Source organism: Punica granatum, chromosome 3, assembly GCF_007655135.1.
Source record: "Punica granatum isolate Tunisia-2019 chromosome 3, ASM765513v2, whole genome shotgun sequence".
NCBI classification, from domain to species: domain Eukaryota; kingdom Viridiplantae; phylum Streptophyta; class Magnoliopsida; order Myrtales; family Lythraceae; genus Punica; species Punica granatum.
In genome coordinates this window covers 34,763,240-34,777,138 of record NC_045129.1, presented here as the reverse complement: position 1 = coordinate 34,777,138, position 13,899 = coordinate 34,763,240, and the positions used below count along the sequence as shown (strand labels likewise).

The following is a 13,899-nucleotide window of genomic DNA, read 5'->3' as shown; positions in this document are numbered from 1 at the left end:
AACAGAGTTTGCTATTTTGGTGGGATAGCCTGTGAAATGTAGGGAGATGGGGAAGCCGGTGGGGTTGACCGTTGACCTATTTTAGAATATCAATTATTTTTAATATATATTAACAATTAAAATGGATTTTTTATATAATTTTCACGTCATACTATATAGAACTACGAGAGGAATGGGTATTTTTAATTTTATACGGTTACCTAAAATGTGAACTCTTTCTTAATCAAGAGATTTTAAATTCAATCTTCACTAATGAGATTTATGTATCACTTTATTCAAATTTATTTTCTATTTTTATATAAAATCATGGATTTCCTTTACCGTAAAAGTGTGTATATATATATATATATGTATACATATATAGAATTATTATATGGGGTGCTCGCCACGTCTTTCCATCTGTACAATACAATGTATGTAGCTCTCACGTCCTCTGCATCAAATTATTCTTTTTTTTTTTTTTCGGTGATATGCATCAAATTAATTTCCTAAGTCACTATTGTAATCTATTTGATTTGATTGGTCAACGCTTTTGCTTTGCATGTTCTTTTTTTTTTTTTGCTGAGTTTTGGTTTGCATGCCGTTATGGAATATTATGACACGTATCGAAGCCAATCTTATGCAACATATCTCGTGGTTAATGGGCTGCGGCCTCAATGACTCGAATTTGATATGCATCCGAGCAACTGGATTCCGAACCCGAATAGCGAGAGAGCTTTTAACCTCATGACAAGTTGAATCTGGACATTTCTTAAGGTTCCATCAACCTAATCTGATCGACCAACAGTCGATGACTGAAGGACTACCGGTCATCGGACGTTATAACTACGCCCCCCAGGAGCCCTTTGGATCGGAGGAAAGTGCGTCGTCCGGCAAATAAACGACCGGAAAATATCTGGGCCGTCAATGTTATTATTGGGCTTCCTTTGCAGGTCTTGTTGATCAATCTGTAAGAGATAGAAGCCCATTTGTGGATAGGCCCAATGGGCAATTTCTGAGGCCCACATGAGCCCAATTTGGGTCGTCCATTAATTAATCTTCTACTAATTTGACAAAATGGCAACCTTATTCTGATCTGTTTATTTTGTTTCGCTGTCAATTATCAACACCAGTCGGATCTCAAAACCTAAATCGTGATCGAGCAGTGAAACGCCGGTTCGGAAGGTGCCAAATATTTGAATTGTCGGAAGTTACTAGCATCACCTGCATCCGATATGTGGATCCTGCAAATCCCTTCATGGACTATGTGCCCACAAACTAGTGTGTTTTCAATCTCTTACTGGCCTACTAAAGATGTACGCGGATCGTGTCAAGCCATTTCTCATTTCAGCACTTGTATTCGGTGAAATTTTGAGGTAATTATAACCATTTATTTCGATACATTAGCTTACCCAAAAATAAATTAAAAAAACTTTGATAGATTAACGAAGTTAGAGAGGAGGTGGTCTATTCATTCATTTATTCATTCAAAAATATTCTCCTCATGCTTGAGTTGGAATAATTTTAAAGTCCATCTTGTGAAGGTCACTATAAATAGAGTGGGGACGCGGAATGGGGTGGGGTAGGGCGGGAAACGCGTATGTTGTGTTTCAATTATGCGCGCTTATATTGGATGCGGTATAATTTGTTTATTTATTCGCTAATATATTCTGTCGAAATAAGGGAACCGCGTTCTTGCTATTTTTTAGGATGTGATTATTTGACGAGGTTGTACTCATATCATGCCATGCAATATACGTTATATGGGCATACGGCGCGACGCGAATACGGCTTGGTGGCATGGAAACTGCTGTCTCTATTGACTTATGAATCTCCTCGAGTAGATTATCTAGACATATCTGTGGCTTGATAGTGATCTGATTCCACACAAAACCAGAATGAATATCTCGACTGTATCCAGGACTTGCAATTTGTTGATTAAGGACACGGAAACCTTTGGACCACTCCACCTTATTTTAATATAATCATATATAATATAATATAATTCATTTTTTAATAAAAAATACATATTGCAAGAATCCAACTCAAATAAAAATTATTTAAAATTAAAATATAATGCAGTAACACTCGATTTTAACTCAAAATTAAGTGGTCTCGATTTCAAATTTTACCGGTAACCCGCCCTGAATTTTTTATGACTAAGACATATTTTTCTTTTTTCTCCCCTTCTCATGTGTCCTTTACGAGAATTTACCCATTTTATTTTAAAAAAACTAAATTTTATTTTTATTTAATTTGATAGAATTTTTTGAGACGGTCTAAAGTAATTGATGGGCCAAGGTCGCATTTCGGATGACCCACAAATTATCCCAATGATTTTGTAGCCTTTTTGGAAGCTTATTAAGCTTTGTTTCTTTATAAGCGTAGATGGCCCACGCATTCCTCCTGACTACGACATATTTCTATCCCAATGTATTAAACGTTTGTTTAAAAATATATATATGATATCTATTTTCAATAACTAAAAACAAAGAGAGAAAATCTTCCTTGATCAAATGTGTAAACGTTCATTATTTGTTTATTGTCTAATTACATATAGTATAGTTATTAGTTATCATATTTGGTAATATTGCCGAACGCAGCTATTCGGTTGCTCGCTCGATGCCATGCATAAATAGAATAGTTCACCACAGTTGAGGTTCGGTTGTGTTTGGTATTAAAGTTGAATTAAGTTGAATTTTAATTTTAATTGGTTTGTAATAATTGTTTTGTTGAATTATGAAAAAAAATTCTGAAAAAGTAATAAATAGTTGAAAGAAAGTAATAATTAAGTAATGATTGTGTTATTGAATTGTGAAAAAAGTAATGAATAATTGAGAGAATTAATATTAAAAATTAAATTGAATGGTTAAAAAAAATTTTAAAAAAAAGTAATAAATGTATTGTTGAATTGAAAATAAGTAGAGTAGAGTTGAGTTAAGTTAAAAAAAAAATTTTAAAGCCAAACAGAGGTGCTAGTAACACAACTCCAAAAGATTATGATCTCAGAAAAGTTATATGTGAGGATTCTAAAGAAACGCCTTATTAATTTTGTAGCGCATTATCACTTTGAGAATAGAGAGAATAATTATTGGGACGATTTCCATTCTCGATCGGTGCGGGGAGTATAGTGGTGGTGGCACGATTGACCTATGTCCCACGCGTCTAAAATGTCAACGTCAGACACACGGGGCATATTGAGCACAGCAACACCAAAACCAAACCCCCACACACCCCCAACCGGCCGCCCGCACCGCACGCTTCCTTGGATTTAAGGTTTGGAAGCCCCCTCGGTTGGGTCAAACCCCTTTTGGGATTGACAGTTGGTCTTTGGATTTGGAATATATATATATATATATGTTTGAAATATATTAATCCACACGAAAAAATTAAAAAAGAAATCACAAGTTTATGACTTGAGATCAGTAATCAATAAGCTTAAACTTTTGGATTGCAGATAAGTTCAAGTTCATGTAGGTCAAAGTGAGTATTTTATATGGTATAAGAGCAAGTTACACTTTTCACATGCACGTATGGGCTTAGACAACGCCATATTCGATTTTGAGGTGGCCAAAAGTGCGCCTCATGTTAGTTAGGCTCAAAAGTGACCCGGTCCAGTTCCGAAAGAAAAAAATTGTAAAAAAAATTACAAGCTTATATGAGGGCGGGTGTTAAGCTTTTAGATTGTTGAACACGAGTCTTATATGAGAATATATATATATATATATATATATCGGTGTGCATCATAGTATTTGGAAATTCAAAAGGTTCTCGACTAATACAGTAAAGTCGGGTCGGCCCACTAAGGGTAAAACTCTCCCAATGTGAATTTTTCACATTCACAAGATTCGAATTCGAGATATTGAGTAAGAGGAACAAATTTCAAACAGCTTGAACCAACTCATGTTAATATATATATATATATATATATATATTCAGAATATACGGTGAAATTCATGTTTTAACTAATCTAATTGGATCCAATTCGGCTCACTAAGAAGTAAAACTTTCACAATCAATAATTTTTCACATTCATAATATATGAATTCGAGACCTTATTTAAGGTGAACAAATATGTAATCGCTTGGAAAAATCCTTATTGGTCAAAAAATAATTTTTAATTCCTGAAACACATACACATAAACCATAATTAATTATATGCATGTATATATATATATATATATTGTTTGTCATATGAACCCTTACAAGTTGTTTGAAAATGAAATTAGAAATGACTGGCTGGCAGATAAATATGGATATACGCGTATTTTATATGCGACAAAAGCCAACTCTCATCACAATTCCATCCAAAATCTATGTACATACGTAAATATCATTAATTTAGAAAAAGCTGAAGGGATTTATTCCATCCCTTTGGGACATTGTCACATTTGCAAACTCTTGAACATAACAAAAAGTTGATCAAACATCTTATAAATATAAGAGATGACTTTTTTAAAGGACAGAATATATATATATATATATAATTTTCTAAAACTGACAGTGATATTTTGAATAAACTTAATGAATTAAAGTTTTTTTTCTTGCAATTATTCAAGGAAAGACTGAGATTTTGCTTCTTCTACAAGATCAGGTTCATGCCGACGTGTCTACTTTTCTTGTCAAATTAGAAAAGAGTAACATCTCTATTCTCCTGTGATATATCTGCTTCTATAGGTATTATTCATACCTATATATTTATCTTTGCACTAGCTGGTGATCTACTATCCTATCAGAATATACCAACTATTCTTTCAAGACTAATCATCATCATTATATTACGATAAATAAAAATAATGGAAACATATCTTAGTGAAAGGGAATGTTAATTAAGATCAACCAATGCTTCTTTGAGTTTTGACTAATGCAGTTTCTGTGACATGCCTGAAAGAAATTAATATAATAAAAATTAATTTTCAAAAACGAAAAAAATGGAAAGGGAATAAATAATGTGGAAAGAAGGAGAGGAGGGTAACATGGGATGCGTAGAACTTCCCTATTTATTAACCCTTTCATGACTCTGCACATACTCTTTAGGGCACACTGTTAGATATTGATTATTATTTCTCCAACCCCTTTGAATCTTTTAATTAATGGGAGAGTAAACTCGTACTAAGTCCCAGCATTTAGTTGTTTTTCTGTTTTAGTTCGCGTTGAACGCGGTTAGTATTTTACTGATGTGATAAAAAATATTGAGAAAATTAATAATTCAAAAAACACAGAAAATTATCTCTATCGTCATTTCCTTTAAACTTATTATTCTTCGGCTAGCTTCATTTCTATATCGGCCTCCTAGCGGTTCCTTGCAAGTTTCTGATCAAGGCTAGTGTCACTGCAACTAGCAACCCGCATAATGTCTTCCAACTTATGTAGTACAAATATTATTATTTAACCATTGCAAGAAATGCATCAACCGTCGAAAACGACACAGTTTAGACAGGAGTTGCTATAGATTCAAATTCAAATATGTGAGTTATAAGTAATGCCCGAATACTTATGAAAATATCTTTATTTTGGGCAATATTAGGAAACTATTCAAAGATTTTGCAGGACAGAACATCAAGAGGGGATAATTTATCACTACAACACAAATGAGCTGTTGAAACCATATTATATGCCTCTATATGCCATTTATTCGCCTTTATAACTTGTAGAGACAAATAAATTAATTGACAATATCGGTACTGTTCCTATAGACCTTTAGAGACAAATTTGACATTTGTTTCTAACTAGTGCAATTAGAAACAAATGATTTGGCTCTAAAAATAAGTAAAAATATCACATAAAATTGTCTTTGTATACTTTTTAAAAATAAATGCAATTGCCTTTATATTTTTTTTGATTCCTATATATAAAGCTCTACAAAAAAAGTAAATATTTACTCCGGAACTAAGTAGCAAGTCCCAAATTAGACAAACCAACTCAATCCATACTAACACAATTAATTTTACAACAAAAAGATTCCAACTTGCAACCTCCATTTTATTATTAAATCGCCTTATCCAATGCGCCAATGATCCTCACTTGTCTAAATTTACTACTTTTATTATTTATTATACTTGAATGATAATATTTACATTCTAAACAAAATCACTAATATTAACGTATGAAATAACAATATTTTTCTAATCAAATTCGTGAGAATTTATCTTTTCAAATAAAAACTTTTGATAGATTCTTGTTTGAAATTATATCGAAATTTTTTTAAAAAAAATTTGTAAACAATTTATATGTTGACCAGAAAGGTCTGAAATTCTTCGTTGATTTTTTTGGATAAGTGGTCTTTGAATTTAAGTAGAGAATGAAAAGAGAGATATGGTGGGAAGGAGAAAAGATCAAGAAGTATATGTAAAGCATGACCAGTGAAAATACTTGCACTAAAGAGAAGACCAAATGAAGAATATATAGATAAGAAATGGTCCTTAGAAAAAAGATAAAATAATGAATAAAGTAAAAATTTTATTATATGTTTCTTTATTCTTGACTTGTAAAATTTTTCCTTCGAAAAGTAAATGTTTTAAATTCAAATTAGCAACTCTCTATTAGTCTCTATATATGTTAATACTCTTTAAAATTGTAAAAATTACTCTCCTTTGTTCATACATCAACATTAATTAAAAAAAAATTAAATTAATTGTGTTGGAGAAAATAATATATCATATAGAGATACAATTTTATTTGTCCCTAAAAGAAAATATTTAGAGACAAATAAGACCATATATAGAGTCATAATTTTATTTGTCTTTTAAGGTAAAGAATTAGAGACAAATAAGACCATATATAGAGACACAATTTTATTTGTCTCTTAAAATAAAGACTTAAAAGGCAAATAAGACACTATATAGAGATACATATTTGTCTCTAAAAGTGAAGATTTAAAAATAAAACAATTATATGACTCTAATTTTTGTTTCTATAGATTATTTGTGTTGTAGCGTACGTAACATCATATTTGAAAAATGAGGGAAATGGAGTGAAAGGGAGGGAAGGGAGAGAAGAGAAAGTTCTTAAGAATGAATGATATAAAAAACCGAGTACACTTATTTACAGAACTTTTCCTCACTTTTCATGTCTTTCCTTCTATTTCTCTCGATCCAAATAGGGTTTAAGAATGAACGATATGAAAAAAAAAAAAAAGATGCAATGAAAAGTCGAGAACTATTGGTGGACTTTCTCTTGATTAATTTGTCGGCTGTAAAATCTATACTAATTTGCCTTTTACTTTTTAAATTTATATAATAAAATGATTTTTTTTCTTTTGCCTTTTTACCTCATTTTGGCGCCCGTCAGAGTTGACAGAAATTAAAATAGAAATAAAAAGTGGGGGATTGAAAAAAAGAAATCAAACCCTAATTTAGAAAAATTAAAGTTTGTATGCGAATGTGGAAATATGTAGTGGTTCCCACTAATGCTATGAAGATGGGAAAGGTGAACCGCGGCCGATTCCGGGAGTCCCGCCATTGTGATGTCTAATTCTAGAAATATTACCCCGTTTCATTCTTTTTTTTAAGCGAATTATCTCTATTCTTCTTACCGTAAATAAATAAGCCTCGACAAAAAATACAATCTCAAACCCATCAAAGGTACAATGTGCAGTTGTCTTAAAATATATATATTTGGCTACGGGCTTCGTCGCTAAAAGGAAAGAATCAATCTCGAAAATCCTATCAGAAATGAGATAAACATGGCTCCAACAAGAAAAGTCATTTTTCTTCGAGAAAATGTTAAATGGTCACCTATCATCGATTAAGAGATGCATTATTTTCTAGACACGGTATGCCAAACTCACTGCGAATTGATTTCGGAACATGACTAGTTCTTTCTTCTTTGGGCTTGGCAACCACATATTTTACCATTTCTTCTTGGTCATGAGTCAAGTCCAGCGTTTAAATCAATACCACTCCTTTCAGTCGAATCTTAAAAGCTTTTGAATTACCTTCAAAGCAAAAAAAAAAAAAAAAAAAAACTGGAAAGCCTTTTAATGGCATCTGAAGAACTCTGACACAGAGTGAGAGAGAGAGATCAACTGTCGTTAAAAAGGTGTGTTTTTATGAGGGAGGGAGGACAGGACAGGACAGGACAGGATAGATAGGAAGGATTAAACTAAGGGCGAGAGAGGGGGGCAAAAGCCGTTCCTTTCTTCCTCAGTCTTTATTAGTTTTGCAGTTTCTTTTCTCCTCCTCCTTCCTTATTATCACCAAATCCCCCCCCATTTCTGTCGTTGGCGTTGCTGCTGCTGCTGCTGCTGTTGTTTAAGCATCTCTGTCTGTCTCTTCCTCCTTTATCCTTGGCCTCTTCCTTCCACCACCACTGTCTGCCTCACCTTAACCCGCTTCCCCCACCATTAACTCCATGGGAGTGATTGCCCCTCACAGTAGCAGCTAGAGAAAGAAGCCTTCCCCCCACAACAGACGACACTGTTCCAATAAGTTTCCTTTTCTTCTTCTTCTTCTTCTTCTTCTCTTTTTCTTTTTGGGTAGGGGAAAGGGGGGGAAATGGGTTGCTTTCCCTGTTTCGATTCGAGGCAAGAGGTGAAGCTGAACCCCGAGAAGGAACCCGATGATCGGAATCAGAAGCAGGCCCCTCCTTCGGTGCCCGTCTCCTCGAACACCTCTAGATTGCCCTCAGGTCAGTTCGAACCAATCATCAATTTCGATTCTTTATCGAGTTTCAGCTCTTGATCTGATCTGGGCGTGTGCCCAATTCGCCAGTTTTCAACCTTGAGGGCAGCATACTGGTTTTGATGGTTGTTTAGTTCGGTATTGATTCATTAGTCCTCCCATTTTCCTGGCTTGATTTGATTGATGCGTGGCTCATGTTTCTGTCTCGGGCAATGAGATCTCATGGTGAAATTTGGGAGCTTCGATTGGATCTAGTTCAGCTCCCTCTTTGACTAATGAGGTCATAGCTCAGTTGACCTTTGGATTGAATGAGTTGAATCTTTGATCTTCATAAAATACTTAATTCGTACACTTAGAAGTGATGTGATTAGGTGAATATCAGCTTTGGGGAGTTTATTGAAGTCCTTATGTGGGACAAAGCATTTGATTGATTGACCTTTATGATGTTTCTTTAAATGGTTATTATGATTATTGTTGGAGCAGATAGACTCGGGATGAGAAGCAATGGTGGATCCAAAAGGGAAATACCCGCTGCCAAGGATGGGCCTGGGGCACAAATTGCTGCTCAGACCTTCACCTTCCGGGAACTTGCAGCTGCGACGAGCAATTTCAGGCCTGAGTGCTTATTAGGGGAAGGGGGATTTGGCTCAGTGTACAAAGGGAGACTCGAGAGCACTGGTCAGGTGAGTTATTTATATTCTGGCAGCACTCCAAATTCTCCATGTGGAATGTTTTTGGTGACGAAGTCGATCCCGAATTCGGGAATTTTCAAGGTTTAGTCCTTACATTATGTGCCTTTTGACCAACATTTTACCTTGACCAATAAATGCAGCTGTTACCTGTCTTCATTGAGATGAATTTATGCTTAAATGGGAAGTGGTGCTCTTGATTTAGAGTTAAGGAATTTATGCTTAAAGCCTTAAATGGAAAGTGGTACTCTTGATTTAGAGTTGAGCTTTTTTTGTAATCGTCGCCATAACTCGGTGGAAGAAAAACTAAATGAATGACAACATAGATTGGTAGTACGTTAACTAGCAGAACATTGTCATGCGGACTTTTGTCACCTCCACTTCATAGTACCGATTCCGTAGCAGCATAAATGCTAAGCACCTTCTCTGCTCTTCTTTCATTGGTGATACTGATATATGTGGACGTCCTACTTGTTCAAGAATCTACCAGCAGCACAGGCGTGGTTGAAAGACATACATAGTTCTAATTTTGTTGCTCTTTCAGTTCATTTAATGGACTTATTAATATGTAAGCTCATAATTTTAACTATAAGTTCTACTTGTCATATAAGTGCGCAGTGATGCAATTTAGAGTTGGCAACATCATGCTGCAGTTTAATTAGATTGTCATAAGTTAGAGAGACCAAGCTCTTGTTTGACTTGTGGAAACTTGTATCATGGAGTGATGTTGACTGTCCTTAACTTTCGTTTCAATCATTTGTGCTTCCTTTTTCCCGAATCAAATGTTGCAACTCAAGATAAGTTTGGGCAAGTTTGATTGAACTTTTCTGCTTTTGTTGTTTCTGGTATTCGTTTCCAATAAATGTAGGTTGTAGCAGTCAAACAATTGGACAGGAATGGTCTTCAGGGAACCCGTGAATTTCTGGTGGAGGTTCTAATGTTGAGCCTTCTCCATCACCCGAACCTTGTGAATCTCATTGGTTACTGTGCCGATGGGGATCAACGGCTTCTGGTCTATGAATTTATGCCCTTGGGGTCACTGGAGGATCACCTTCATGGTAAAAATTAAGTGAAATCAACCCCACTTCTTCAAGCTGAATTTTGGCTTCTCTTTGTGATTCTGTTCTCTCTTACTATTAGCTATAACACATAGTTCTTTGAGTAGTGCTTCACCATATACCTCAAATCCCGATGCCTCAATCATTTAGAAGATTCATTAAGCTGGGGCAAATTGAGCAATGTTGCATGATGTAAGGGAAAAAAGATAGGTTTGGCATGAAAGGAACAAAAATAGGATGAAACCAAAATACAATGGAATGATCCATTTCTGTATGAAGATTTCATTTGGCTTTACTTCTATTTCTTTTTATAAAACGTGAAATTTGTACCATTAGTATTGAAGTGCCTTGTGCTTTACCTAATAGATCGATTAGATGAGAAATGAGGTCGGATAATTCTATCTCATCGATATTGAGTTTCCTTTTATTTTCTCAAGTATGCAAGTGAAGTATTTTTTTATTGCTTCTCCAAGATAAAACAGGAAAATTAATTTCCGCCAACTGCTACTGACAGTGATGGGATTAACTTTGTGCAGATCTTCCCCCCGATAAGGAACCACTGGATTGGAACACCAGAATGAGAATAGCAGCTGGCGCTGCTAAAGGTTTGGAGTATCTTCATGATAAGGCAAACCCACCTGTTATTTATAGGGACTTCAAGTCATCAAACATATTATTGGAAGAAGGGTTCAACCCAAAACTCTCAGATTTTGGGCTAGCAAAGCTCGGTCCTGTTGGGGACAAGTCGCATGTCTCCACTAGGGTTATGGGTACGTATGGTTACTGTGCTCCCGAGTATGCCATGACGGGGCAGCTCACTGTGAAATCTGACGTTTACAGTTTTGGGGTTGTCTTTTTGGAACTGATCACTGGCCGTAAAGCCATCGACAGCACGCTTCCTCATGGAGAACAGAACCTCGTCACATGGGTATGTAATTCTGCTCTTATGAGACGTGCTGCATGCCTTCACTTTTCTTAAACTTGCTTTTATTGGATTTCCATATTAGAAGTCACGGTTGAAAGCGTGGGTTGATTAGATGAAGGCTTGATTCTCGGTATTATCCAGACTGCCACATAAAACCTCAGCCCCCCACATTTCTTTTTCCATTGATATTCCCTCTTGTATAACTAAACTAACCAATTACAAAAGATTTGAGTTGGGCATGTTGGTAAGTTTTTGATGGTTATCGACAAACTACCTAACCGACCACTGCCCAGTTGAACACTTTGGTGGGCTGTCAGTCAGGACTTAAATTGAAATTTTATTACTTTTCTTTCCCACCAATAATTTTATTGTCACTTCATGGTTTAATGATTGCTTACTACATTCATTGCATAAGTTCTTCTGAAGTGTTTATGGTCTAGTTCATTGTTATATTCATGGGTCGGCGGATGTCTATGGTTCACTGTCATATTCATGGTTCATACTACTGCATTAACAGGCACGCCCTTATTTCCACGATCGCCGGAAATTCGTCAAACTAGCAGACCCACGGCTTCAGGGGCGATTCCCGATGCGCGGGCTCTACCAGGCACTAGCTGTGGCATCAATGTGCATTCAGGAACAGGGAGCCGCTCGCCCTCTCATCGGAGATGTAGTCACAGCCCTATCTTACCTCTCTAACCAGGCTTATGACAACTCTTCTCGAGGGTCGGGTAATAAGGAGGGGAAGGCCAATGGAGAAGAGAGGGGAGGAGGGAGGATTTTGAGGAACGAGGAAGGGGAAGGATCGGGTAGGAGGTGGGACCTTGAGGGTGGGTCGGAGAAGGAAGATTCACCTAGAGACACCGCGAGGATCCTAAATAAAGACTTGGAGAGGGAACGGGCCGTTGCTGAGGCAAAGATGTGGGGTGAGAACTGGCGAGAGAAGAGGAAGCAGGATGCACAGGGAAGCTTCGATGGATCTAATGGTTAGTCTTCCCTTCTAGACTTGCCATCTCTGTTATTGTAGAATTGTTTAGATTACTGTACCCTCCTTCTCGACCTCAAGCCTTCCCTGAGGTGCCTTTGCTTTAATATGCCGAGCACCAAGAAGCTGGAACTCACAGAAAAGGTCATAGTGTTTCGCGTTCAAATCTCTTTGAAGCACATTTTCTTCCTTTTCTTATGTAATAAATACAACAAGATGGGAGTCGGTTGAGGAAGGTAATGTTATTTCGGCATAAATATAGCAAGGGCAGAGTGTTGGGGGTTGCGATGAGAGTTGAAAGCATGTCTCAGGACATTCGGGTTTGGCTCTTGTGAACCGGAACGTTTGTGTTGTCTGTTGTACCCTTGTACTCATATATTTTTCCTTCAGCAAACATTTGTCAACCCTGAAGAAGAGAAAGTTTTGAAAGTAAAGATGTCTCGAGTCAGATGATTGATGGCTTGCTTTAGGTTTCTCCTTAAACTCTGGATGACGCCTTAACGATTCTTTTCTCTTCCCCGACAACTTGGGCCAACCATTAGAGACTAAGGTCATAATAGAATGGAATGGAATGAAGTTGCTTTCATGGAATGAAATGTAAGAACATTGAGAAAGAATTGTTGTTGTTGTTGTTGTTTTTTTTTTTTTTTTTTTTTGTTGGACAAACTCTAAAAGGAGTATAATTGATACATTGGATTTGTTTATCAAATGTTATCATATATGTATACCTCTATATATATATATATATTTGTAAAAATATAAGACAGGCAGTTCTTACTTGAAAATTAACGTTGAATTGAATATTATCTAACTATTTTAAAGGAAGAAGATAAAGAAAAATCCTATTATTGTGAATTGAATATTATCTAACATTCGTTGTGATTTATAAAATCAACTCCCAATAAAAAAAAATCCTTCATTCATGCGTATCGCATGACATTTTAAGGGCGACAAGCTCCCGAGCTGTCGATCCGGTTTTGAAGATATGAACTACGATTCACCGGGACAATCTTTCCTTGAAAACCATATGCTGTTAATTCCAACTCATCTCTTTATGAGTCACAAACCTCGAATTCTTTAGTGACATGTGAGTTGGCTACAACACTGCACATGCCCATGTTAGTTGCATATTATTATTTCTTAAACCATATCGAAAACTTTGTGATCTTATGTGAATGTCCACTTTCCTTGTCACCACGCACCTGTCGTATCAGATGTCTACTCCGGAAGAGGAGTATTCAAATTCTTATTGCCCTCTCTAAACTATAAGATGACCTAAACAGAACCCCGGGTTCGAAAAGATGACATTTACCGACTGGAAGCATAAAGCGATCAAGTACACAGAAATGCAGTGTTGGTATCGCTCGTGTACTTGCTTCATTGCGAATGGTCGTTCGTGAGCTCCTCACACGCCGCATCGACCCGATCCACTTGCAGCAGCAGCAAAGCGAAGCCATTATTGAAGGGAATTAGACTGGACATGGAACACATACAATTTACAAAGATCGATTCCCTGTTAGAGCTGATGGTGAAGTGCCCATTATCTTATATCCTTTGATGCCTGTTTCTGGCTGCAATGGGCATGTGACTGAACTGTTATTGGCTGCTCTAGGAATCTTCTCTGCTCATGATTGACAAATGA

General features: G+C 36.2%; 1 protein-coding gene across 1 annotated transcript; it reads left to right on the top strand.

Annotated features, from left to right (window-relative positions):
- The first annotated feature begins 7,946 nt into the window (after nt 1-7,946).
- Nucleotides 7,947-12,731, top strand: LOC116199020 (serine/threonine-protein kinase PBS1-like). Its single transcript, XM_031529310.1, has 5 exons — nt 7,947-8,607; nt 9,084-9,283; nt 10,158-10,347; nt 10,884-11,275; nt 11,790-12,731. The coding sequence occupies exons 1-5, from the start codon at nt 8,475-8,477 to the stop codon at nt 12,261-12,263; spliced, it is 1,389 nt and encodes a 462-aa protein (XP_031385170.1). The 5' UTR covers nt 7,947-8,474; the 3' UTR covers nt 12,264-12,731.
- Nucleotides 12,732-13,899: the final 1,168 nt, after the last annotated feature.

What these genes read in the sequence shown, in the direction of transcription:
- LOC116199020 (XM_031529310.1), top strand. Translation starts at nt 8,475, where the DNA reads ATGGGTTGCTTTCCCTGTTTCGATTCGAGGCAAGAGGTGAAGCTGAAC. An exon ending in GACTCGAGAGCACTGGTCAG is followed by an intron (nt 9,284 to 10,157) that starts GTGAGTTATTTA and finishes CAATAAATGTAG; the next exon opens with GTTGTAGCAGTCAAACAATT. An exon ending in AACAGAACCTCGTCACATGG is followed by an intron (nt 11,276 to 11,789) that starts GTATGTAATTCT and finishes CTGCATTAACAG; the next exon opens with GCACGCCCTTATTTCCACGA.